At 33.9% G+C, this 25199-nt stretch overlaps 1 protein-coding gene across 2 annotated transcripts in view; it reads left to right on the forward strand.

The window, feature by feature from the left end:
- EFHC2 (EF-hand domain containing 2) overlaps positions 1 to 25199 on the forward strand; it is a 241330-nt gene that overhangs the window by 61865 nt on the left and 154266 nt on the right. For both annotated transcript variants that reach the window (XM_074300803.1, XM_074300804.1), the window contains exon 3: positions 22918 to 23068. In XM_074300803.1, the coding sequence (XP_074156904.1) occupies positions 22918 to 23068 (151 nt within the window). The remainder of the gene's footprint in view (positions 1 to 22917; positions 23069 to 25199) is intronic.

The raw sequence follows: 25199 nt of genomic DNA on the forward strand, positions 1-25199 counted from the left end.
TGGAGTCATTTGCTTCTATTTGGTCCATTTAGATTTTTAAGGGATTTATTAGTCTTACAGTTTGTGTGCCAACTGTTTTTTTTTTTTTCTTCTTTTTTCTTTTTAATTATAGCTTTTTATTTACAAGATATATTGGTGGGTAATTTTTCAGCACTGACAATTGCAAAACCTTTTGTTCCAACTTTTCCCCTCTTTCTCCCCCCCCCCCAAGATGACAGTTTGACCAATACATGTTAAATATGTTAAAGTATATATTAAATACAATATATATATATATATATATATATATATATACACACACACACACACACACACACATATATATATATATATATATATATACATACACATGTCCAAATAGTTATTTTGCTGCACAAAAAGAATCAGACATTGAAACAGTGTATAATTAGCCTGTGAAGGAAATAAAAAATGTAGGCAGACAAAAATGGAGGGATTGGGAATTCTGTGTAGTGGTTCATAGTCAACTCCCAGAGTTCTTTTGCTGGGTGTAGCTGGTTCAGTTCATCACTGCTCTATTGGAACTGATTTGGCTCATTTCATTGTTGAAGATGGCCACATCCATCAGAATTGATCATCATATAGTATTGTTGTTGCTGTGTATAACTATCTCCTGGTCCTGCTTATTTCACTCAGCATCAGTTCATGTAAGTCTCTCCAGGCCTTTCTGAAATCATCCTGTTGGTCATTTCTTACAGAACAATAATATTCTATGACATTCATATACCACAACTTATTCAGACATTCCCCAATTGATGGGCATCCACTCAATTTTCAGTTTCTAGCCACTACAAAGAGGGCTGCCACAGACATTCCTGTTATACCAACTGTTAATTCTCTTTCCTATTCTTCCATAATTCTAATTTCTTTTCCATTTTTCTCAAAAACTTTCATTCCATTTATTAAAAAAACAAAACAAAACAAAACTCTCCTTAACTTTTTCTTTTAATTCTTGCTTCAAATTTTTTAGCAATCCTAGTTGAGATTATGCTTAAACTATTTTCTTTTTGTAGGCAATACTTGAAGATGTTTTAGAGTCATTTTTTTTTTTTTTTTTTGGTATCTTGAGCATACCTGCTGTCATAATATCTTATTATGGTGTGTTTTTTTTTTGGGGGGGGGAAGAGGCGGGGGAGGTATATATAAGAGTAAGATTCCTGATAGATTCAATCCATATCAGCCAAGTGGAAAGTTCTTTTGGTTCAGAGTAAAAGAACTGTAAGCTCCCCTTTGATGTGGGATTCCTGCAGAATAGGCTAGACTTCGGGAGTGAGACTCTGCTCACTGCAATTGCTATTGCTATTGGTTTCTCAACTTTTTCTTCTCAGAGTACTCTGCCCAGGGTCTCTGTTCCTGTTTCCCTAGGCAGATCTTCTAATCTGTTTGCCCTGGCTCTGTGATTTGGAACTCCATAGTGGATGGCAAAGCTTCCATTTGACTGCTATTTCTGTCATAGTGCTCTGCTATGGGTTCTGGGATGCTTTGGTAAGGGGCTGGAACTCCTCTTACATTCATGTTCAGCCTGGATGCTGGAGTGTTTGTAGTGGAATATGGAGATTGATCTCTCTGTTTACCTATGAATGTGCCAGTCACCTGGACAAATAATGCATTGTGACTATATCAGGATTTCACCATCATTTTTCTAAGTGATTTTCTAAATCACTTTGGAGATTATGGAACTGAATTCATTGTACTGCTTCCTACCACTCTGCAATCTTGTCTTCTCTCTCTTCCTCTCGATGCATCAAATAGGATGCAGTAATTCACCACAAGATTATATGGATTTTATTAGAGAATCCATTACCTAATCAAGTTTTCCTTTAGAAGTCATGGGCTCTTTTTTTTTCTCTTCAATTTCATTGTTCTAAAGGCACAATTGATATTACTCTAAGAATCCTGAACTAACATCCCCCCCCAAATAAAGCAAAACCAAAACCAAATAAACTGAAAAAACAAGAAAGTTTAGGTCAATCACCTTAAATACATGTTCTTATAGGTGTGGGAAGAGATAATATTGTCTAGTTACTTTAATCTTGGGGTTCACAGTAGAAATGTCTTATCTTATATCCCACATGCAATGAAAGCGGATATTATATTTGTGTGCATCTTGAGAAGGAATAGGAGTTAGCTTTTGTTTGCTCTCTGTCATTTTTCACCTTTATTCCATTAATCAACATTGATTGAATAAATTGAAGCATATATTTTTATCCTAGAGAGAATTCTACTAGCCAATTTATGACCTAATATAAAACCCTAAATTGATGCATGGACCCCCGTTTTTAAGAAATTATTTGTGTGCTTTATGTAGGTTATAGATTCCCTCTCCCCTTTTTTCTTTTTAGTTTTGTTACCTACAGTAGGATTCATAATAAATGCTCAATAAATACATGGTTTAAAAAAAATATAATATTTAGGAAGCTTTGTGTAATTGTTTTCTATTGCCAGCTACCCCAAAGGTAGCTTTGTCCTATGGTTTCCAGTAAACAAATTATGAAGGGCCCAGGGATAACAGATTCTCCTTTTTGGTCCTGCCTTCATAAGCGAGTAGTGATAGCATTTGAGGCATCACATTCTTTTCAATAGCTAATGCTGCTCCAAGTATATTAAACTATTCTCTTACATTTTTTTCAAGTTGCAAGTTAAAAATATTTAATTTATAATTTTGAAACCATATTTTATAGTCTTTTAGTTGGTTATAAAATTATGTAGAATATTTTATGAGGCTGGTATAATTTTAGCTTCAGACTATTTGAGAAGCTGCTTTAGAAGCTTAGAGACTCCAGTTCTGACTAAATGGAACATAATTCCTTCAGGTTTTTGCTGTTGTTGTTGGTCAGCTTCTATTAAATATTCATTAAGGTTGAGATCAGATACTAAGGCTATGAAATATTTACTTGCTTTAATGAGGCTGTGAACCACATACTGCATCTTAGTTAATACCCAGGACAAATATTTAGGCACTTTCTAAATTAGGAGGTCCATAAACAAATCAAGACCTGTTAATTGTGTTCTCTTTGAAATTAGCCTTACCTCAACCCTTACATGGGGCATATATAAGATTTCAGGTGATAGCATCATATTTAGGATTACTGACATAATTATAAAATACAATATTTTAACATAGTAACATCCTTTTCCCATTTTTCAGTAGATCTGAAAATCTCCATTATAATGCATTGTACAGACTGCAGATTTCCAGATAAAATGTAGTTGCAAGGAATCTGGAGAGTAACAGTAGATTTCTTTTATCAGTTTCAGTTTGGCACTTTATGATTTTTGGTTGTTGGAGTCACATATAACCAGGTACAGAATCATACATTTAGAGCTGAAATGTAATCTTAGAGATCATTTAGTCAGTTAGCTTACTTTATAGAGGAGAAAACTGATTAGAGAAATTCAGTTACTTGTTCCATATCAGGCCCTCATGCTGCTTCCATAACCATTTGCTAACTCTGGAGAAATAATCTGGAAACATATATAATAGAATTATGTAGAATGTCATTAGCTTATGTTTTTCTTTTCTTTTGCAACTTAGAGTAGTTGCCCTAATTTGGTTTGTTATTTTATGTAAACAGCTTTAACCTAATAAGTGGGAGAGAAAAGACAAATGTTACTGTATGCAATATTATTGTAATGGTATACAGTGTATGTAATGCAATGTGATTGTATTGTTAATATTTGTAATGGCAAAGATTGATAACTTGCTAAAAATTTTATAGCTCCTAAATACTTAGAATTAATCCTGGTTGTTTTGCATCATCATTATTATTATTATATTTTTACTTTTTTATTATTTCTTTTAAGTAATTCTTTTAATTATTCTGAATTTGAGAAATGTATAACAAAATAAAATACTAATATAATCCAATCATTTGTGTGTTTCTAGATCAGAAAAATACAACCTGTAGGGATTAGTTTCTATTTGAGATTGAACCTACTAATGTAGTTCCATCCCCTTCATTTTAGAGAACCATGGATTTAAAATTAAAAAGGATTTTGGAGGCCATCTCATGCCTCTCATCTTACAGAGAAGGAAAATGAGACCCAGGGAGCTTTAAATGATGTGACAAATATGCTGAGTGTTTATGTCACTCTTCCAAGGCCACTCTTGGTTAGTAATAAAGCTGGTCCTAACTACACAGTTAGTTACAGAAGCAGAGTCCTCTGCCTCCAAGTTGTACGTCCTTTCAACCACAATATTTTATGAGAATGGTGAAATTATGATCTAAGATGTATGTTTATTTTTTTCTCAATGGTATGCAATCTATATAAGTTAAATATGTGCAATCCTTTTAAGCATATTTCCATATTTTTCATATTGAGCAAGAAAAATCAGACCAAAAGGGGAAAAAACCCCACAAGAAAGAAAACAAGTAAAAAGAAACAAAAAAAGGTGAAAATGCTATGCTTCAATTTACATTCGGTCTCCATCGTTTTCTCTCTGGATGTGATTGGCATTTTCTATCCCTTGGAATTGCCTTGAATCACTGCCTTGTTGAGAAGAGCCAAATCCGTCCGTCACAGTTGATCATCACATAAAAGATGTATTTATAAAGAGAATAAGAACAGTATGACTAAGCTAAATGTTTAAACTAAAAATATGTACTGCTTTTGAATGTTTTCTTCAAAGTAGGGATAAACTCCAATAGTCCTTCACCTTTCAAAAGCACCTTTCATTTCTTTCAAGGTGATAAAAAAAATATTTTTTAATCGTATGGATATGGATATTTTAATCATTTTTATTTGCATGATTTTCAAATTGTTTTTCAGATTCTATAGCTTTCTTTCTTTGGAAGGCTAGTTTTTCAACAAAAAGAAAAATATCTATCCAGAATCTAAGGTCGAGTAGGAAAAAAAGAGTTATATCATAGTCATATAATATCATAAATGTTTTAACATTTTTGTTTTATGCATTAGTCAGAAAATAAAGTATTTTTTTTAATTAAAATTTTATGGATATCTTGCTTTTAAGTCACCTATATTTCACATTGGATTTCTCTCTCAGCCTGCACTCAGAAAGGCATCATTTATCACAATGAATTTAAGAAAAGGTAGGAAAAAAAGTTCAAGAAAACTAATTAATTTACTAGAACATTCTGATTATATATGAAATGTTTCATATCCATTGTTTTCTCATCTCTGCAAGAATGGAAGCAAAGAAAGATATCTTCTTATATCTCTGCTTTGAGCCAATCTTATTCATTATACTTTCATTGCATTCAGTTTCAGTTGTTTTGTTAACAATAATACTAATGATGATAGTAATGATAATAATAAATTGGATTTACACAGTATGTGTGAGGCACTGAACTAAACGTTTCACAGAGATTACTAGTTTGATCTGTAAAATAACTTTCTTTTGAGAAAACTGAAGTAAACTGAGGTTAAGTAATTTGGCCAAAGTTATACAGCTTTTAAATGTAGAAGGTTGCATTTGAATCCAGGTCTTTATCCACTGAAAAGGTTCCTTTTATAGTAATGAATTGTTGTATGTATTATTTTCCTGGTTCTCACTTCATCAGTTCTAAAAGCCTTTGTATGATCACATTTATAATTTCTTATATCTCAGTAATATTATATTCAAGTGCCACAGTTTAGCCATTCCCAGGTCAATAATCAGTTACTTTGCCATGTTTTTGTAATTCAAAAATATTGCTATAAATGTTTCTGTGTATATGAGACCTTGTTTTTTGTTTTTTTTTGTTTTTCTTTTTTTTTTGATCTTTTTGTTAAATTTGCCTAGTTATAGAATCTCTGGATCAAAGGGTATCTAGATTTTATTAACTTTCTTAATGTAGTTTCAAATTATTTTCCAGTGACAATATTGAAGAGGGTTGTGGTCCCTTTAAGAAACTGGATTTCCTATTGATCTGTGATTCCTTTCAGATTCCCAGCTCCTCCTGGCTGAACCATATCCTCCCCAGACAAGTTGTCTTTCCAGGATCCTAGAGTCTTTGATTCACAAATTCTGGTCAAAAAGTATCCCTTTGAATTCCAATTGAAGATCCTGGCTTGTCGCAGCCCCAGTTATGACTTGCTTAGACTGCCCAGCCCCCATTGGTTCTGATCTTCTCGGGCTTCCCAATACCCACTAAGATACCTAATATATTAAGCTTCCATCAACTATAGTTTTTGCAGATGGATCTTGGTAGCTCCCTTTGCTGCCAGGACTGTCTGTCCACTGAGAACTGCATTCTCAGGGCAAAACTCCATTTTCCATAGATCTGCCACTATAGAAGTCAGTCTCTTGGTAAACTGATTTCTATTTAACAATAAACTTTCATTTTGCAACTAATATTTGGGAATGAGTGAATTCTTTCACTCCTAAAACCTGCGGTCGATTTAAAGGGACCACAACCCACTTCAATATCAATTTACAACTCTATCAAATACATTAATGTGTCTATTTTTCTTCAACCTCTCCAACTATGACTTATTCCCATCTTCTGTCATTTTTGGTAGCTTGATGAATGTGAGATGAAACAACAGTTTTGTTTGTATTTACATTTCTTTTATTTCAACATATGGGGCTTTCTTTCTTATAACTGTTAATTATTTGTAATTCTTATTTCTAGAATTGCTTATATCCTCTGATTAGTTATCTTTTAGGAGATACCTTTTAGTCATAAATATTTTTTGTTGATTTTCATTTAACTTAGAAATCAGACCTTAATGAGTGATATATGATACAAAGTCTTTTCCCTTCTAATTTAACCACTTCACTTTGATTTTGTTTGTGCAAAAGTTTTACAATTTCATACAATTATCTAGTTTAACTTTTGTAATTACCTTTATACCTTGTTTGGTTAAAAAAAATCATTTCTTAGCTATAAGGTGAGAAAGTCTTTTGATCTATTTATATTCTCTCTCTCTCTCTCTCTCTTTTTTTTTTTTTTTTTTTTTTTTTGATGATATCTTTAACATTCAGTCTATACATAGTTGTTGGGGTGGTCTAAATATAAATTCTTACAGACTCTTTTCTAATTTCTGATGAATTGTTAAATAAAGGTTCTTAGGTCAATCAGTCAGAAATCAATAATTATTTTTAAAGTTCTTATTCTCTATTAGTCACTATGCTTTGAATACAAAGAAAGGAAAAACTATTAACTTACAATCTAATAGGAGAGATAACATGTAAAAAATTTGTACAGCTAGACAGAGAAAAAATAAATGGAAGATAAACTTAGAGGTGGATATCTAGTAGCTGGGGGAACTGGGAAAGGATTTATGTAAGTGAACTGAGTCTTGAAGGAATCCGAGGGATTTGAAGAGATAGAAAAGAGTATCCCAGACATGAGGGACTGGCAGTATAAAGTCCCAGAAATAGTAGATACTATCTCATCTTTGAAGAATGGCAGGATTATAGAGAATAAAGAGGGAACAAAGTATGACAAGATGGGGAAAGTAGGGAAAAGAAGGTTGTAAATAGCTTTAAATACCCCCACCCCCCAATAGTATATTTAGTCCAAGATATAAGGGATTGACATTGGAATTTGTTGATTAGGGGTAGAGTTGTCATGATAGGGTAGCATGTTCAGACTTTTGCTTCAGTAACAATCATTTTGGCACAGTAGGGAATGTATTGGCTTGGGGAGAGACAAGAGACAAAGAAAGAGACTAATTTGAAGGCTACTACAGTGTTCCAGGCAAAAGGAGATAAAGGTCTGATCTACGTAATAGCTACGTGAATAAAAAGAGGGAACATGAGAGATGCTATAATGAGACCAAAGTTGGGTGACTAGGAAGATGTTAGTGCCATCAGTAGTAATAAAGTTGAAAGCAGCTATGGTAGAGTCCAACTGTTAGGCAGTCCTTTTTGGCTTCTTTGATAGAGTCCCATAGGTTTTGCTGTAAGGACAGGGATTAGGTTAAGGGGATGAGCTGCTTTGTTATGTATGCTCATGATCCTGACTACCTATGTTGTTAACAACAAAGGATCAAAGATTAAAGTGATGTGGACTAGAATAGTGTGGTTAGTTTAAGCACTTATGAATTTACTCCCCATATGCCAATAAAAAAATGCTTAGATCTTTGTGAGCAAAGGACCTATAGAACAGATCTGGAGCAGTTTGTATTAACCTTTTCCCTAGCTAGGACTGATCAGATAACTAACTCTGAGTCCTTTGGGCAAGAAAGTTTTTAGACTTTGGTAGGTCTCTCCTGAGATCCCATGGAAACTCCTTGGCAGCTGCTGCTTTTAATTTCCTTGCCAATGACTTTTATTTTTGTTTTTCCTTTCCTGAGCTATTATTTGCCCTTCACGCTGCTTTTATCTGGGAACATTTTAATATTTTTTTTTTATTAAAGGGAATATTTACTTGAATGCCCAGGCATTCAATGATCCTATTACTTCAGAACCAGAATTACAACAAGGACAGTTATATAGAAATGCTATTTTTTGAGAAGTGGAGGTGGGAATGGGGTTTCTTTCTTTCTTATGCTGCAGTTTTACTGAAGCTGTTATCTTAGTCTTTTTTTTTTTTTCTTAAACCATCATTTCATCATCAACTAGGAATAGATTTCCCCCTCCTTTTGCCAATTCTATGCCCTTATTTCTCTTTTTGGTATCACTAGCATTTCTAAAATTGTGTCAAATAATAGTAGGGAAAAGAGACATCCTTGATTTTCTTCCCTATTAAACTAATTGTGTTTCTCTGTTGCCTTTAATTGTAGCTTTTGGTTTAGATAGATTATTTTTTATCATAAGAAAAAAACAGATTCTTCAACACTTATACTTTGTAGATTTTTTAAAAGCATAAATGAAATTCATACTTGATATATCAGAACTTTTTCTTCATTTATTATTCTCTCTTTCTTCATGCATTATAATTTCTAACTCTGTTTTTCATTCTTACTCACTGAATTTTCATTTCTCCTACTCCTTAGCTCATGTCAACGATCCTATACTGGCTACATTATCTTCCTTTATTTATCTCAATCCCTTGGAAACTTGTTAAACTGCATCCTATCTTACATTCTCAAATCCTTTTCTCTTTGTCCTATCACCTTACCAAATACTAATCTTACTCAATTTTCTTTTGCTCCTATTCATATGCTTTTGAATGGATCTGAAGAAAGTCATAAGACTGCCATCTGGGTCTGCCATGGATTTATGTTATCTAAATTGAATTTTTACTGCAGCAAGTCAATCTTTTCCTTCTTCCCTTTTACTCCTATTTCTGATAAAGAGATAATTCTTCTTCTTACCAAAACCTATTCTTGTACATTTACACCCTTCTGTGTAGATCCTATACCCTCCTGTCTATTTCAGCAGATTTTTCCCAACTCTCTAACCTTCATTCTCTCCCTAGCTTTAGCTACTGCCCATGATGATAATGATGGTGATGATAATAACATTTTATATAGTGCTTTAAAATTTGTCAAATATTTTAGAAATATCTCATTTTATTTTCACAACAGCTCTGGTGTTATTATTATCCTCATTTCCCACATCTTTAATGAACCCTTACTTCATCCAAACATCTTCACTATCTAATAATGTATCTCATCTCCTTTCTTTCTGCACTAAACTCCTTGAGAAATCCATTTATAATTTCCTTTAAATTTTCCATTTTTGCCTCTTCTTCCTTTGTTCTGAATTTTTATTTTTATTTATTTATTTTTTTTTTTCTGAGAACACAGTTGTAACTCTTGTTTTTTGGATTTAACTGATGCATAACAAATATTGTTCTAACCTCACATTTTGAAATCATGTTTATTTGATTTTTAGATGTATTTTTTATAAAAACAACAAATTGTGAAGTTTCATTTTCTTATCCTTTCCAACACTTTTCATTTTATTGGATTATTTAGTCCATTCACATTTTAAATTATAAAAGTTATGATTACTTGTCCTTCCATTTATCTTTAGCATATTTATATTCTTTTAATATCCCTTCTTTACAGTTAATACTTTGTTGTAATCTCCTTGCTAATATCTTATTTAATTTTTTTGCATCAATATTCATTAGGGACATTGGCTTATATTCTTTTTTTCTGGATTTTGGCTCTTCCTGGTTTAGTAGGTATCAGTACTTTTGTGTATTTGTGTTAGAGAAAGAATTTGATAGGACTCCTTCCTTGTCTATTTTTCTAAATAGTTTATATAGTATTGGAATTAATTACTCTTTAAATATTTGATAGAATTCACTTGTAAATCAAGGAGATTTTTTCCTTGGGGAGTTTATTGATGGCTTGTTCAATTTCTTTTTCTAAAATGGGGCTAATTAAGTGTTTTATTTCCTCTTCTGATAATTTGGACAGTTTATATTTCTGCAAATATTCATTTATTTCAATTAGATTGTCAGATTTGTTGGCATACAGTTGGACAAAATACCTACTAATTATTGTTTTAATTTCTTCTTCAGTAGTGGTAAGTTCACTCTTTTCATTTTTGATGCTGGTAATTTGTTTTTTCTGTTTCCTTTTTCTAATCCAATTAACAAAATTTGGGTTTATCTATTTTATTGGTATTTTCATAAAACCAACTTTTAGTTTTATTAATTGGCTTAGTAGTTTTCTTTCAGTTTCATTAATATCTCCTTTGATTTTCAGAATTTCTAATTTGGTATTTAATTGGGAGTTTTCTAGCTTTTTATAGTTCTACACTCAATTCATTGATTTTCCTTTTCTCTATTTTAATAATGTAAGCATTTACAAATAATAAAAATTTCCCTAAGAACTGTTTTGCAGTATCCCATAAATTTTGGTTTGCTGTTTCATTATTGTGTCTTGGATGAAATGATTTATTATTTGTATGATTTGTTGTTTCATCTACTCATTTTTTAGTATTAGAGTATTTAATTTCCAATTGGTGTTTAGTCTATTTTTCCCTGGTCCTTTATTGAATATAATTTTTATTGCATTTTAATATGAAAAGGATGCATTTACTATTTCTGCCATTCTGCATTTGATTGTCACAGTCAGTTCTTGTTTAGGTGCTATGTATTGTTGAGAAAATAGTTTTTCTATCCCCATTCAATTTTTCTCTATCTAAATTTTCAAAGATTTTATTAACCTTCCTAATTTATTCCTTGCTTATTTTGTGGCTAGATGGTTAGATTTATTTAATTCTGAGCTATAACACTTGGTGTATCTATATTTAGTAGCAATACTACTTCGTTATCTATGGAACCCTTTAACAGAATGTAGCTTTCTGCCTTATCTCTTTTAAATTAGATCTATTTTTACTTTTTGCTTTGTTTGAGATTAGAATTGCTACTCCAGCTTTTTTTTTTTTTTTTTTTTTTTTTTTTGGCTTTAGCTGAAGCATAATAAATTCTGCTCCAGCCTTTCATCCTTATTATGTACCTCTCTGCTTCAGATGTGTTTCTTGTAAACAGCATATTGTAGGATTCTGTTTTTTAATCCACTCTATTTGCTTCCTTTAATGGGAGAGTTCATTCTATTAACATTCACAGTTACCATCATCAGTTGTATATTTCCTTCCATCCTATTTTCTCCCCTGCATATACTTTTTTTCTCTCTTTCCACCCTATCTTTCAATAGTACGTTGTTTCTAACACCCCTCTCAATCTGCCCACCCTTTTATAATATCTCCTCCTTTATTTTACTCCTTTTTCTTTGTTTTTGCCCTCCCTTCTATCCAGCTTCTTCCTTTTCTTTTCCCTTTCTCTTCCAACTTTCCTATAGAGTAAGATTAATTTCTATATCCAATTGAATATATTTATTATTCCCTCTTTGAACCAAAACTGATAAGATTAAGCTTCAAAGTTCACTCCCTCCCTTCTTTCCTTATTCTATGATAGGTCTTTTGTGCCTTTTCATGTGATCTAATTTACCCCATTTTCCTTTTCCTTTTCTTTTCTCAGAACACTCCTTTTCCCACTCCTTAATGTCTTTTTCTTTAATATCATCATATCAGAGTCAATTTTATTTATATATATATTTCTCACCCTCTTTTCCTATTTACTTTTCTATGGTTCTTTTGAGTCCTCTGTTTGTAGATCAAATTTTCTGTTTAATTCTGGTCTTTTCAATAGAAATGATTGAAAATCCTTTTCTCTATTGAAGATTTATCTCCTTCCCTGAAAGATGTTTCTCAGTCTCACTGGGTAGTGGGTTTCTTGGATATTATCCCAGGTCCTTTGTCTTTGGAATATAGAATTCCAGACCCTCCAGTCTTTTACTATAGAAGTTGCCAGTTCCTGGGGAATCCTGATGGTGGGTCTTCAATATTTGAATTGTTTTTGTCTGGAAGCTTGCAGTATTTTTTCCTCGAGATTGTAGTCCTGGAGTTTTGCAACAATATTTCTTGGCATTTTCTTTGTGGGATCTTTTTCTGGAGGCAATTGATGAATTCTTTCAATGACTATTTTGCCCTCTGGTTCTAGTATATTGGGAAAGTTTTCCTTGATAATTTTTTGAATGCTATCCAGGCTCTTTTTTTTTTTGATTGTGGCCTTCAGATAGACCAATAATTTTTAAATTGTTTCTCCTGGATCCATTTCCAGGTCAACTGTTTTTCCAATGAGTTATTTTGCATTTTCTTCCAGTTTTTCATTCTTTTTCATTTGTTTGATTGATTCTTGATGTCTCAGATTCTCAGATTCTAGTTTTTAACATATGGTTTTCTTCAATTAGCTTTTTTTTTATTGCTTTTTCCATCTGATTAAATTAAAAATTAAATCTACTTTAAATGTGTTTTCTTCAATGGATTTTTTTTTTTTTTGCATTTTATCAATTATATCTTTTAAGGAATTGTTTTCTTCACTAAAGTTTTGTCTTTCCTTTTGCAAGTTGTTGACTCTCTTGCATACTTTTCATTTCTTTTCCCATTTTTTTCTTCTACTTCTCTTATTTGACTTTGAAAATCCTTTATGAACTCTTCTAAGAAGACTCTTTGGGCTTGAGATCAACTTATACTCCTCTTTGAGGTTTTGCATGTAGGTATTTTGTCCTCTTCTGAGTTGGTTTTTCAGTTTTCCCTGTCACCCATAGTATTTTTTGGTGGTCAAGATTCATTTCTGATTCTTATTTTCTTTCTTTCTTATTCTGCCACCACCCATTTTATGTCTTTTAAAGTGAGCTCTTCTCCTGGGGTAGAGGGGGCTCTGTCCCAAGCTTTTTATGCAGCTTTGAGCACAAAGTCCCTTGCATTTAGCCTGATCTAGTCCTGTCTCTAGTTTACCTTATTTTTGGACTGGCAATTTGCCATCTTTACTGGGACTGGAAAGTGCCCCACTTATCTACTTTGCTACTGTTTGACTGAGCCAGAACTGAGGGTCTCACTTGCTGTGGTTAAGACCTTTCCATTGGCTTTCCTGCACACTGTCTGTACTGGGTTGAGTACCCCTCTCACTCCAGTGATACTGACTTTTCTTGAAGTCCTTCTGACCAATCTTGAGCTGTAAAATTGTTTCATTCCCTCTTTGTAGTCTCTGTCATTCCAGACTCTGTTCAGAGACTTTGTTTCAAATAGCTTTTGAGGGAGACTAGGAAATATCAAACAGCTTTCTGGCTTCATTCTTCCATCTTGGCTGTACCCCAGAACTCCTAGAGTCAACACTTTGAACTTTCACATTAGTTTTGTTTAGACTTCTTTGCTGCAACCCTTTCCCAGAGACTTTATTCCCTTCTCTTCCTATTCTTTTTGTCAAACCTAAATTCTTGACTTATTTTCCTTTATTGTTTGCTTATCTATTCCATGTCTTCTTTTCCTACCCTCAGTTAAATGGTTAAACATTTCCCCTTTTCTCTTTACCTCTAATTTCTTATATTTGTTCTCTTTTTTCTATATTGTTTTCTGAATTTTTATTTGCTTTGCTCATTTCATTGATTTTTGTCCTTTTCTATTTATTCTGAATTTTAATTTTGATTCATGGTCTATTCTCTTATTTTTTCTTTAAAATGTAAATTTTTTTTATAAGTTTATTGCTTCTGAAATATTAGGCATGAGTTCCTCTTTCTACCCAATTTGTGTATTATTGCCCTTATAGATGTTGCCTTCTTTGTCCCTTTTCTGTGTTGCATCTCAGGACTAAAAGTATCATATTCTAAGTGGAGTTATATAGTTAAGAATACTGTCCCATATTTGCAATTAACTTACTGTTTCCTGTTGTGGTGGTCCAGATTTATACCTACACTTCCCCATAATCACTCTTCTTCTATTGGCTGTGCCATTTTACTTCTGGGTCTTTTCCCACCTTTAACACATCTAGTAGCTTGCATATTATTTCTTTTTCTTTTTTCTTTTTTTAATTAATTTTATAATTATAACTTTTTTTTTTTTGACAATACATATGCATGGGTAATTTTTACAACATTGTCCCTTGCACTCACTTCTGTTCTGAATTTTCCCTTCCTTCCCTCCACCCCCTCCCCTAGATGGCAGGCAGTCCCATACACGTTAAATATGTTATAGTATATCCTAGATACAATATATGTGTGCAGAAACGAATTTCTTGTTGCACTGGAAGAATTGGATTCAGAAGGTAAAAATAACCTGGGAAGAAAAACAAAATGCATTTTATTTCTCTCGGGCCACAATGTTGTTTTTGGCACAACAATCTCAGAGAAGATAGTCTCCCTTGGCACTGATTTTCCCTAGATTAATCATGTCACGAAGTCCCCATCTTCCATTGCTAAATACATACCTTTTCTCACATTGGAGTACTGTGTAGAGAGAACTCCACCTACTGAGACCTTCCCTAGTAGTCTCCTTTCTTATTCCTCTAGCTTCAGTCCCTCCATTTTGCTGCTGAGAGTATATAAGGGTCATCATCCCTACCTTCTATACCCATGGACCTGGAAAAGATTTGTTACCTATTTCCTTTTATGTTTTTCCTTCCCTCTCCTCATTTAGGTACTCTTTTCCAATCTGCAACTTTGTTTTTATAAAATACATTGATTAACCTGCAGGGAGCTTGTTGGATTTATAAAGTCCAAGATGTTTCAATTATTTTCCTTCATCCTCACTTCTCTTAAAAAAAATCTCAATGTCTGTTTTTCCCCCTTACAAGAATATCTCTCTCTCTCTCTCTCTCTCTCTCTCTCTCTCTCTCTCTCTCTCTCTCTCTTCCCCCCTCTCTTTTCCTCTCCCCCCTCTCTTTTCCTCTCTCCCCTCTCTTTTCCTCTCTCCCCTCTCTTTTCCTCTCTCCCCTCTCTTTTCCTCTCTCCCCTCTCTTTTCCTCTCTCCCTTCTCCTTCTCCATCTCCCTGCTCTCCCCACCCACAACAAACACAGTGTAAATCTTGTTGGTCCCATACCACTAAGGGTCATACTTTTAGAATATTCTTTACTATGTATGTTCTAAACAAGCATTAATAAACCAGTATTAAGTACAAAAAATTCTGTGCCAGTCTCCCAGCTCTCCAGTCTCAGATCAAGACTGAAGAGATAATCCTTTGATCCTGGACTTTGATTGTTCAGCATTTACCTAATTTTTCTGATTTTAGATCTATCATATTCCTTCCCAGATATCATCATAGCTTGCTACTTCATACAACTGTCATCTCTCTGCTTGTCTCTTCTGTTTTCTAACATTAGCTCCAAAATCAATAGTTTTTGGCAAAGATTATTAGCACTGTGATTATTAGCACTGTGAATTTCCTCACTATTACTTAATTGTCCAAAATATTCCTTATTTATTACTATATCTCTGAAAATGTTGTCTTTCCTTTTAGAATTTGTGCTCCTTGAGGGCAGGGACTGTTTTGCTTGTTTGAATTTGTATCCCCCACTACTTAGCATAATGCACAGCATATTATAAATACTTACTGAATGCTTTTTTCATTCATTCATTCATTTGTTTTTGCCCTGGAGGAACTTAAAGTGACTTGCATGGGAACACAGACACCAACATACATGCAGACACAAATAAACAAGTATATGCAAAATAGACATAAGAAAATGGGAGGGTTGAGGAATAAGTTATTAGCAGTTGGATGGTATAAGCAAAATGTAGAAGAAAGTGCTTTAAAAGCTGAGCCTTTAAGGGAACCAGAGATTCTAAAAAGTTGAGGAGGGAGGCATTGAGGCATTGAGGACTGTCAATAGAAGTCAGAAAGTTAGGAGTTGGGCTACTGTTAATGAGGAGCAATGAAAAGACCTATTGTCTGTACATGTGAAGAATATCTAATGATGTCAGAAAGGTAGATTGGATTTTAAAATTTTCAGCATTTTTTTTTCTGAAAAAATTTATTTACCTTGATCTCTTAATTAACCCTTTTCCCTTTCTGTCTATTCTAATTTTTTTCTTTGATTTATTTCTTCTTTAGTCTCTTTATGTTCCTCATAGATTTAAAGCTTCTCAAGTACTAATTTTCAATTTTCTCAAAAACTTCTGTGCTTTTCTCTTGTAAGTCTTACTTCTTAGTCCTCCTTTATCCTGTTGTACTTTATTCTTAGAAGTATCATTTGCTGAGGGAGGAAATGAGGATCCTTGTATTCCAAATTGTTTGGTCCACTTTAACTCCCTGACTTTCTAATGATCATTTTCTCCTCTGTTAAGCAGTCTCTTATCTAGTTCTAATTATCCAGGAATGTTGTGAGACTCAAATGAGATAGTGGATGTAAAACACTTTGGAGGCTCTATTTCTCTTTTTTTTAAATTTCTTCATCTTTATTTTATTTATTTACTTTTAGAAAAAAATCTTTTGTGGTCCCTGTTATTGTTTCTTATTTTAAAAAGTCCATTGGGTGTTAGGTTCTTACTAAGTGCTAATGAGATAATGAGATATTAGGTTCTTACTAAGTGCTAAGTCGGTACTTGACAATTCTCTAGTTCAGGCCTTTACTGGGAGTTTTTACTTGTGAATTCCTGGGGAAGAGCTTGAATGCTTAGGAGGAGCAAGTTCATTGGTTGAAGTAATTTTTCCCAGAAGCCCTTGCATTATCCCACGCCCATTCTCTGGGAGGATAAAAGAGGGAAATCACTACTCTGTACGAGAGTTAACGGCAACTGTCTGGAGACAACGGTTCTCTACAGGAAGAAGAATCTGTCTGAGAGATTTGAGTTGACACAGCAGATCTCCTCCCAGAGAGCTATTGGCAGCTTCTGGAGACAACAGCAACGTTACAATTGGGGTTTTTCTATTTCTAGGCTTTTTTCTTTTCTTTTGATAGTCTCTGGCAATAGGGCAATTCTATTACTTGTGTTTTCCTTGGTGGTTGAAGCCATTTTTCTGTCTTGTGTTTCCCCATTGTTTGAGATGTTGCAAGTTAAATAATCTGCTCATATCTAATTTTTGTTAGTTGAAATCCTTCAGTGCCTCTCTTTTATTGAATATGCAAGTTTTTTCATTGATAGTTAGGGTCAGAAAAAAACAAAAAAACACTGTACACAGTAACAACATGATTTTGTGATGATCAACTGTGATAGACTTGGCTCTTGTCAATAATCTGGTGATTCAAGGTAATTCCAATAGACTTAAGATGCAAAATGCCATCTGCATTCACAGAGATGATAGTGGAGATCATGGATTAAACATGGTATTTTTACCTTCATTGTTATTGTTTGTTTTGCCTTTCTTTCTTTCTTGTGTTTTTTCCCTTTTTGATCTGATTTTTTTTGTACAATGTGACAAAAATGAAAAGAACTGCACACATTTAACCTTTATCAGATTGTTTGCTGTCTTGGGAAGGGAAAGTAAAAAAAGAAGGGAGAAAAATTTGGAATGCAAGGTTAAGTTTTACAAAAATGAATGTTGATAGGCTCAGATTTTGGGGGCACATTATTTTGGGTTGCATCTTCAGCTCCTTGCTTTTCTGAACATAGAATTCCACTTACTTCTATTTATGGTAGGTGCCGAATATTCTTTTGTTAATTTATTCTTCTTTATATTTAAAAGTTTCTTGAAGAATTTGTTACTTGTTATTGAAAATTTTATTTATAGCCTACTTAATGTGTTAGTTTTGTTGTGCCACGGTTCCCTTTCAATGTTCTGACCCAGTTTCCCTAATTATCCTATCTCAGTTACTCTGCCCCAAGACCTCAGGCTATAATCATTCCCTCTTAATGTTTGATAGGATAAAGGTCTTATATCTTAGACATCATTAGAATATCAGGAGCCTCTTTGGTACCTCCTTCCATTATGTCATCCTAGGTGCTTCCCCCCCCTTAGGTCATCCCCATCCAGGTGCCTACCCCCATTAGGTCATTCCCATCTCAGGTACCCCCCCCCCCCCATTATGTCATCATTTTTGTTACCCTATAAAAGAATTTTATATCTGACATTCACTGCTAGATTCTTGGAGATGATAGTGTCATTCAGCCCTGGGACAAAACCATGGATACATTTGGTCCCAGTAAATCTCTCCTTTTCAAATAAAATATTAATAACTCTTTAATCTCTATTTTGCCTCAGTTTCTTTGGCATTACATTTTGGAGGCCCGAGTGAGATATTAGAAAATAAGAGCAGGATTAGAGATTAGGGACCTTTGGGTTTCTGCCTTGGGCCTCAGGACGTCCGGAGATATGAATTTTTGGCCTGGAGAGACTAGCCCTCTGGATTTTTTTCCAGAGTCTCCAGGAAAGAGAGCAGTTTTCAATTGCAGCCACGCCATAGTGGACACCTTCATTTCACCCATGTGAGAGTAAGTCTGGATGTCTGTTTTAGGACATAATCTGATCTGGTTACCTGTTCTGTTTGTGCTAGCATCTGGATTCTCAGAATAATAAAATGCTGATGGGAATTAAATTCTGAGAAGGATATTATTCCAGGACACTTGATGATCCCTCTGGTTTTGTGTCTTCTAAGACACATCTGGTCTGATCTGACTGTGAGCGCCTTTTTGGGCACTCTGGTTATATGTGTTAAATGTTTTGTTTAATGTTATAACTGTGCAGTCTATGTCTGTGTGATCTGTGTTCTGTGTGACTTGTCTGTTCTGTTGGTTAAAAGCTCTGCTAAACAATGATTAAGAAATTTGGGAATTGGTTATTTCAATGTTGCAACTGTATTTAGTATAAAATTTGCTTGTGATTTTAAATTTTAACATGTTGCACTAATTTATGAGTATTTTTTTAAACTGGCTAATGATTTTTTCTTAGGAACAAATTTTCAAAGCCTATTAGAGTAAAGGGCAATAAAACCTTATCTGATTGAAACTCAGGCAGGAGAAAACATTTGATTAGAAATTTTAGGATGATTTTGAAATTGTAGGAAATAATTTTACTATTACCTTTGCATGCCAGATTTGTTCTGAGTATTCTTTCGGGCATTTTTAAAATTGTGGAAAATAATTTTACTGTTGCCTATGCAGTCTAGATTTGGTTATCTTTGAGTATAAGAGAAGAACAATGGCTCGTTAAAGTGAAGTTCTGTTAACTTTCCTGAAAGGGGTCACATGCCCCCTCCCTGGACTGATCAATTCCACCCATCTTTAGCAGGAAGCAGTTTTTGAGAAGACCATAGCCCCTGCTCTGATGTAATTTGGACTGATATGGGGGAATGGGAAAGTGGTGGAATTATTGTTAAAATTTTAACTGTATTACTGTGTTCAAGACTTGGGATGGAAATTGTTAAACTTATATAATTATTGCTGTTATGTTTGAGGGATTTTTAGTCTGTTTTATATATATGTATGATTCACTCTTGGAATTTATATGTGGGATGGTTATTTGACAATTCCTTTCCATGAGAAAAAATGGAGGAAGAAATAGGAAATTGGGGAAACTGGTGTACTTTTCTTGAATGAGAACTCCTAGCTCCTATTCACTTTGCCTTAGGTACTTCTGCTCTACCCCCTATCTCACTAGTTCAGATTGAATTGGAAGTCCTTTTCATTTTTACTCTTTGCTTAAATTTATTGGACTCTGATTTTCTGGTTATATTTTGACTTTGAAATCCCTTATTCTGTTGGAATTGCCTTGGCAGACTCAGTTTTGGGGATTATTTTTTAGAAACAACCAGAAATAAGACACCTGTTTTGGGACTGGCAGTTTCTGATCTGTTTCTTCACTCCTGTAACCCTAGTCCCTTAATTAGTATTTCAGCATTCTCAAAGGACCTTGCAGTTTGGTATCAGGCCTCTAAGAGTTCGGGGTTGCCTGCCTTGGTCTAATTGTGCATAATCTGCTCAGAAATCTGGATCCCAGTAGCATCTTCTGTTCTATTGAGAGGGAACACAGGCCCCACTTTTTCCCCCTTTTGGAGTCCCTGACAGACAGTGCCTCTTTTAGGATGGGGAGCAGGACTGTCTTGAGCCCTGCTACTCCCTATGTAAGCAGAAGCTGTGTTAAATGCACAAATGACCACAGACCTAACTCAATATGAACTGTCCATCTCAAACTGGATTCTGTGGCTAAGATGATCCCCAACTGCAAAGGATCTGACATGCTGCAACAGGGAGCCTCTTGTACTGCTGTTAACTCTGGGGTTATCAGGGAGACACTTGTCCTTGCCATAAATCCTTGGATTTTTCTAGTTTTATTTTGGTTTATTTGCTTCACATAGTGTTGGTCAAAATTATGGTGCTAAGACATTCTAGAGGAAGGTAAATTAATGATTTGAATAGTCAGAAGAGAGAGAGTGTGGAATGTTGTACCACACTTCCTTTTTAATGTCCTGACTCAGTTTTTCTAATTGTCCTACCTCAGTTACTCTGCCCCAAGACATCAAGGTATAATCATTCCCTCTTGATGTTTGATAGGATAAAGGTCTTATATCTTAGTCATCATTAGAATATCAGGAGCCTCTCTAGTACCTTCCTCCATTATATCATCCTAGGTACCTCCCCTCTTAGATCATCCCCATCCAGGTGCCTCCCCCCATTAGATTCCTTCTGAGATCTTTGGTAGTTTGTATTTCCCCTTTTATATTCTCCTATCACTTATTTTCTGATTCCTTTTCTTTTATTGGTATGTTTAAATCTGGGGTTAGACTTATCTCCCACTTTGGGAAATTAACTTTTCATTGGCATAGGTTTTAAAAATAATTTCACTTTCCCATATAATTTCTTACTGGACAGGGCTAGTTCCTGCTGAATTGTGTTTCCCTTTCCTTCAGATCTTGTACAACTATTCACACCAGGGTCCCTGCTATAGTTTTTTCCTGCTCTTCATTTCTCTGTGATGAGTCATTATCTGACACTTTTTGCATATTTGAAGGAAGTAGATTTTCTGCCATTCTGGTATTCCCTAACTAGGGGGCTAACTTGAGCACAGTAGAATTTTCTACCTGTTATGTGTCTTACCTCATTACTATCTTCATGTAATTAGTCAGAGACGAAGTTCATTGCTTGTTTAACAATGCTGGGGATGAAGGCAGGGGTTGGAATGTGCTGGCAGAGACTGTGTAGCATCAGGGATATTGCTGAGTGGATCCCAGAATGTGTGTCAGACGGTTTGAATTATTGATCCTGACTCAGAGTGTGGTGAAGGGTTGTTGTCCAACACTAGGGATTAGCTATCTCTACAGTTTATTTATAAGGCTATATTACCTTTTTTAAGCTTTTTGCTTTTAATGTAGAGACAGTTACAATTGTTTTGTCTTTAGCACACAATTCTTTTTCTTTTTATGAGTTTTTTTTGGGGGTGGGTGGGGGCAGGGAGACTTAGTGGGAACTGAAGAAACTTTTGAGTCTTGGTCATGAGATTCAGAAACTTCTGAAAGGCTTTAAATACCAAAAAATATGTCCTTGATCATTGATGCAATAGGTAACATGAAAATTTATCGAGTAGGTGAGTGACATGGTCAGACCTGTGCTTTAGCAATTGTGGGGAAAATGATTTGGAGTGAGAAAAGACTTGAGGGAGATCACTAGAATGGTATAGTTCAGAAGAGGGATGGATTTTGAAGGAAAGATATTGAGTGCTGTTTCTGACATATTGAGTCTGAGGTGCCTGTGGGACATAACAATCTGTTGATACTTCCTTAGGCTATATTATTAGGGTTATAGTTGGTGACATTCTAGAGTAAGTGCTGATCCTGAAGTCAGGAGGACCAAAGTTCAAATCCATACTCAGACACTAACTAGCAGTGTGATCCTGGGATTGATCTACTTAACCCTGATCTACTAACCTGTTTGCTTCAGTTTCTTCAACTGCAAAATGGGAATAATAGCAGCCTGCCTTCCAGGGTTGTTGTAAAAATCAAATGAATTAATAGCTGTAAAGTGCTTAGCATGCTGCTTGGAACATAGTAGGTTCTATTTAAATGATAGCCATCATCATCATCATCATCATCTGGTTTTGGGTAAGAATGTAGTAAAAAAATCTTTTGGGATATTATGTGAGAATAATCAACCTAAATTTCTTCCTGGAGTTCAGAACAGCAATTGTTCATCTCACTTCAAGGAATTCCCCTTTTATACTTGTTTTGGTTCCCTCTTCCTTTCTTTTTTTCCTTCAGTCAGTGAACCATTCCACCAATAGAGATTTTTTTGACCACTAGTGATTTTTCTCCCCTCTAAACCAGTACTGTAGGGAACCAGGAGAAATGTAAGATGCAGTATTACCTTGAAAGAACTTCAATTTAGTTGGAAGAAGAATGTAGTTCTGTCTCTTTAAAATGCCTTGGGAAATGGGATTGTGGTCTCTCAGGCTACATGAATGTTTACCTAAAACCAAGATATTTTGTAATTATTGTTGTTATTCATTGTGGGAGGTGATAGCAGTGACGTGCATAGCTGAAGGATTTCTTAACTTCCAAGAAGCATATTATCTGTAAAATACCTGCTAATGGCAATCCACTGTGAGCTGTATCTTGTTAGATACAGTTCAAATGTATGACTGTCTCACTGCTCTAATGATTTTTCCTTATATTTACCAGTTGATGTTGAAAGTACATAATATTCACATAGTATAACTTTTATTTTATATCTATAGTTATATATAGGTGATATTGCTAAAAGGTACCTATTTAAAAACACATACAGTTACCTTAAAAATAAATGAATATATTTTCTGAACTTTTAAATTTACATTTATTTCACAGGTGTTATGTTTTGATGCCTATTTTGAAGATGAAGTGCCAGATAAAGATAAAGAATTATATAGAATAAGACACTGTAAAATCTACTTCTATCTTGAAGATGACACAATTCAAGTACTTGAGCCACAGCTGAAAAATAGTGGAATGCCACAAGGTATCTATTTAAATTGGCTGCTAAATTGTTTATCTTTACTACCTTTTTGTCTTCATGAAAGCCTTCATGGAAAAGACTGTTGAGCACTAGCATTACTATTTTATTTATATAGCTACTTATGAATGAGAAGAGTGATTTTTCATATATATATATATATATATATATATATATATATATAAATAATTGCATATTATATATATGTACATGTATGCAAACATATGTGTAGATATTTATGTGTGCGTACATATGTGAATATATATGTGACATTTTAGATTACTTTGGGAAAATTAGTCTTTTATTTCCTGACCAACTTCATAAAACTAGCCTCAACTTTGGATACAAGGTTTTTGATGTAGATTTTTCTAGTGAATATGTTTCCAGAAGTAAATAAGACACTGGGGGAAAAAGGGAAATGAAGGAAAGAGAATAAGCATTTATTTTTGTGGCTGTTCAGTCATTTTTAGTTGTGCTTGGCTCTTAGTGATCCCATTTGGGGTTTTCTTGGCAAAAATATTGGAGCAGTTTGCCATTTCCTTCTCTAGCTTATTTTATGGATGAGGAAACTGAGGCAAACAGGATGAAGTGACTTGTCCAAGGTCACATAGTTAGTCAGTGACTGAGATTAGATTTGAACTCAAGAAGCTGAGTCTTCCTGATTCAAGGCCTGGAACTTTATCCACTGTGCTGGCTAGCTTCCCAAGCATTTATATGGTGTCTACAATATGCCTATCACACATTACAGTTGTGTGTATCAACATATATGGTTATTGTTATTGTTTTTCTATCAAGATCACAGATTTAGTAAATTCTAAAGTATTCTAGAGTCCATTCAATCATAATATTTTTATTAATGTTTATTAATCAATTATTAATTATTATTTAATCATTAATTTATATTATTAACTATTATATTATTATAATTATATCATTATATTATAAATACTATATTAATTTATATTAATAATATTATTTAGTTATTAATTATTAATTAACATAGATCAATAACTTAAGATCCAGAACAGTAAGAGTGACTTTCTTAGAAATAGTATCAGTGGTATAAATGCAAATGACTCTTCCTCTTCTTCTATGTCCTCTAAAACCTAGTGCTTTTGTTATTGCTGTTATTTTTATCTGTTACTTTCTCCCCCTCTTCTCCTTCCCTTTCTCTTTCCAACCCCCTTAAATATAGAAACATTTTCTTTAGTGGGAAATAGCTGCACTGGAAGTCAGGTGACTTAGGTTATAGTTTAGGGAAAGCTATTTTTACTAGCTGGGCATCTTTCAGATACTCATGTCACCTCTCTCTGTTTTGCATTTTCCTCATCTACAAAATGGGATTGTTGATACCTGTACTACTTACTTCACAGAGTTATGGTGAGGATTATATGGCATAATAGATACTTGGTGTAAATAATCAGAAGATAAGTCATCTGCTTTTAATGTGACTGATCAGATTAATTTTGTGTAGAATGCACTGTTTTTGTATTGTTGCTCAATTTTATTTGCCAAATGCTCTGATCAATGCTTTAAGTTTGACTATTAGGATATGGTTCAATTGAAAAATGGTAAGAAGAGCCATTTAAACATTTTCTTACAATTATTGAAGCTCTAAATATTGGTACTTTGTTGAAATACCTCTCTTTACTTAAATGGATTTTGGAATATCCTTTCTAAGTGAGTGGAATAGTAAGACACTTCTGAATCCTTAACTGGTTTGTTCTTTAGAGTTCAAATGTTTTGAGTGAGTCATTTTCTGGTTTTAATTTTTTTAAAAAAAGTATGTTATTCTAAAGGAAAAGTTAAGAGAACTGCAAGAAGAAATAGACAGTAAAACTATAATAGTGGGAGATCTCAACCTTGCACTCTCAGATTTAGACAAATCAAACCACAAAACAAACAAGAAAGAAATTAAAAAAGTAAATAGAACATTAGAAAAACTAGGTATGATAGACCTTTGGAGAAAACTGAATGGCAATAGAAAGGAATATACTTTCTTCTCAGCAGTTCATGGATCCTATACAAAAATAGACCATATATTAGGACATAAAGATCTCAAAATTAAATGTAGGAAGGCAGAAATAATAAATGCCTTCTTCTCAGATCACAATGCAATAAAAGCTATATTCAGTAA

The sequence above is a fragment of the Sminthopsis crassicaudata genome, chromosome 3 (genome assembly GCF_048593235.1).
Source record: "Sminthopsis crassicaudata isolate SCR6 chromosome 3, ASM4859323v1, whole genome shotgun sequence".
Taxonomy (NCBI): domain Eukaryota; kingdom Metazoa; phylum Chordata; class Mammalia; order Dasyuromorphia; family Dasyuridae; genus Sminthopsis; species Sminthopsis crassicaudata.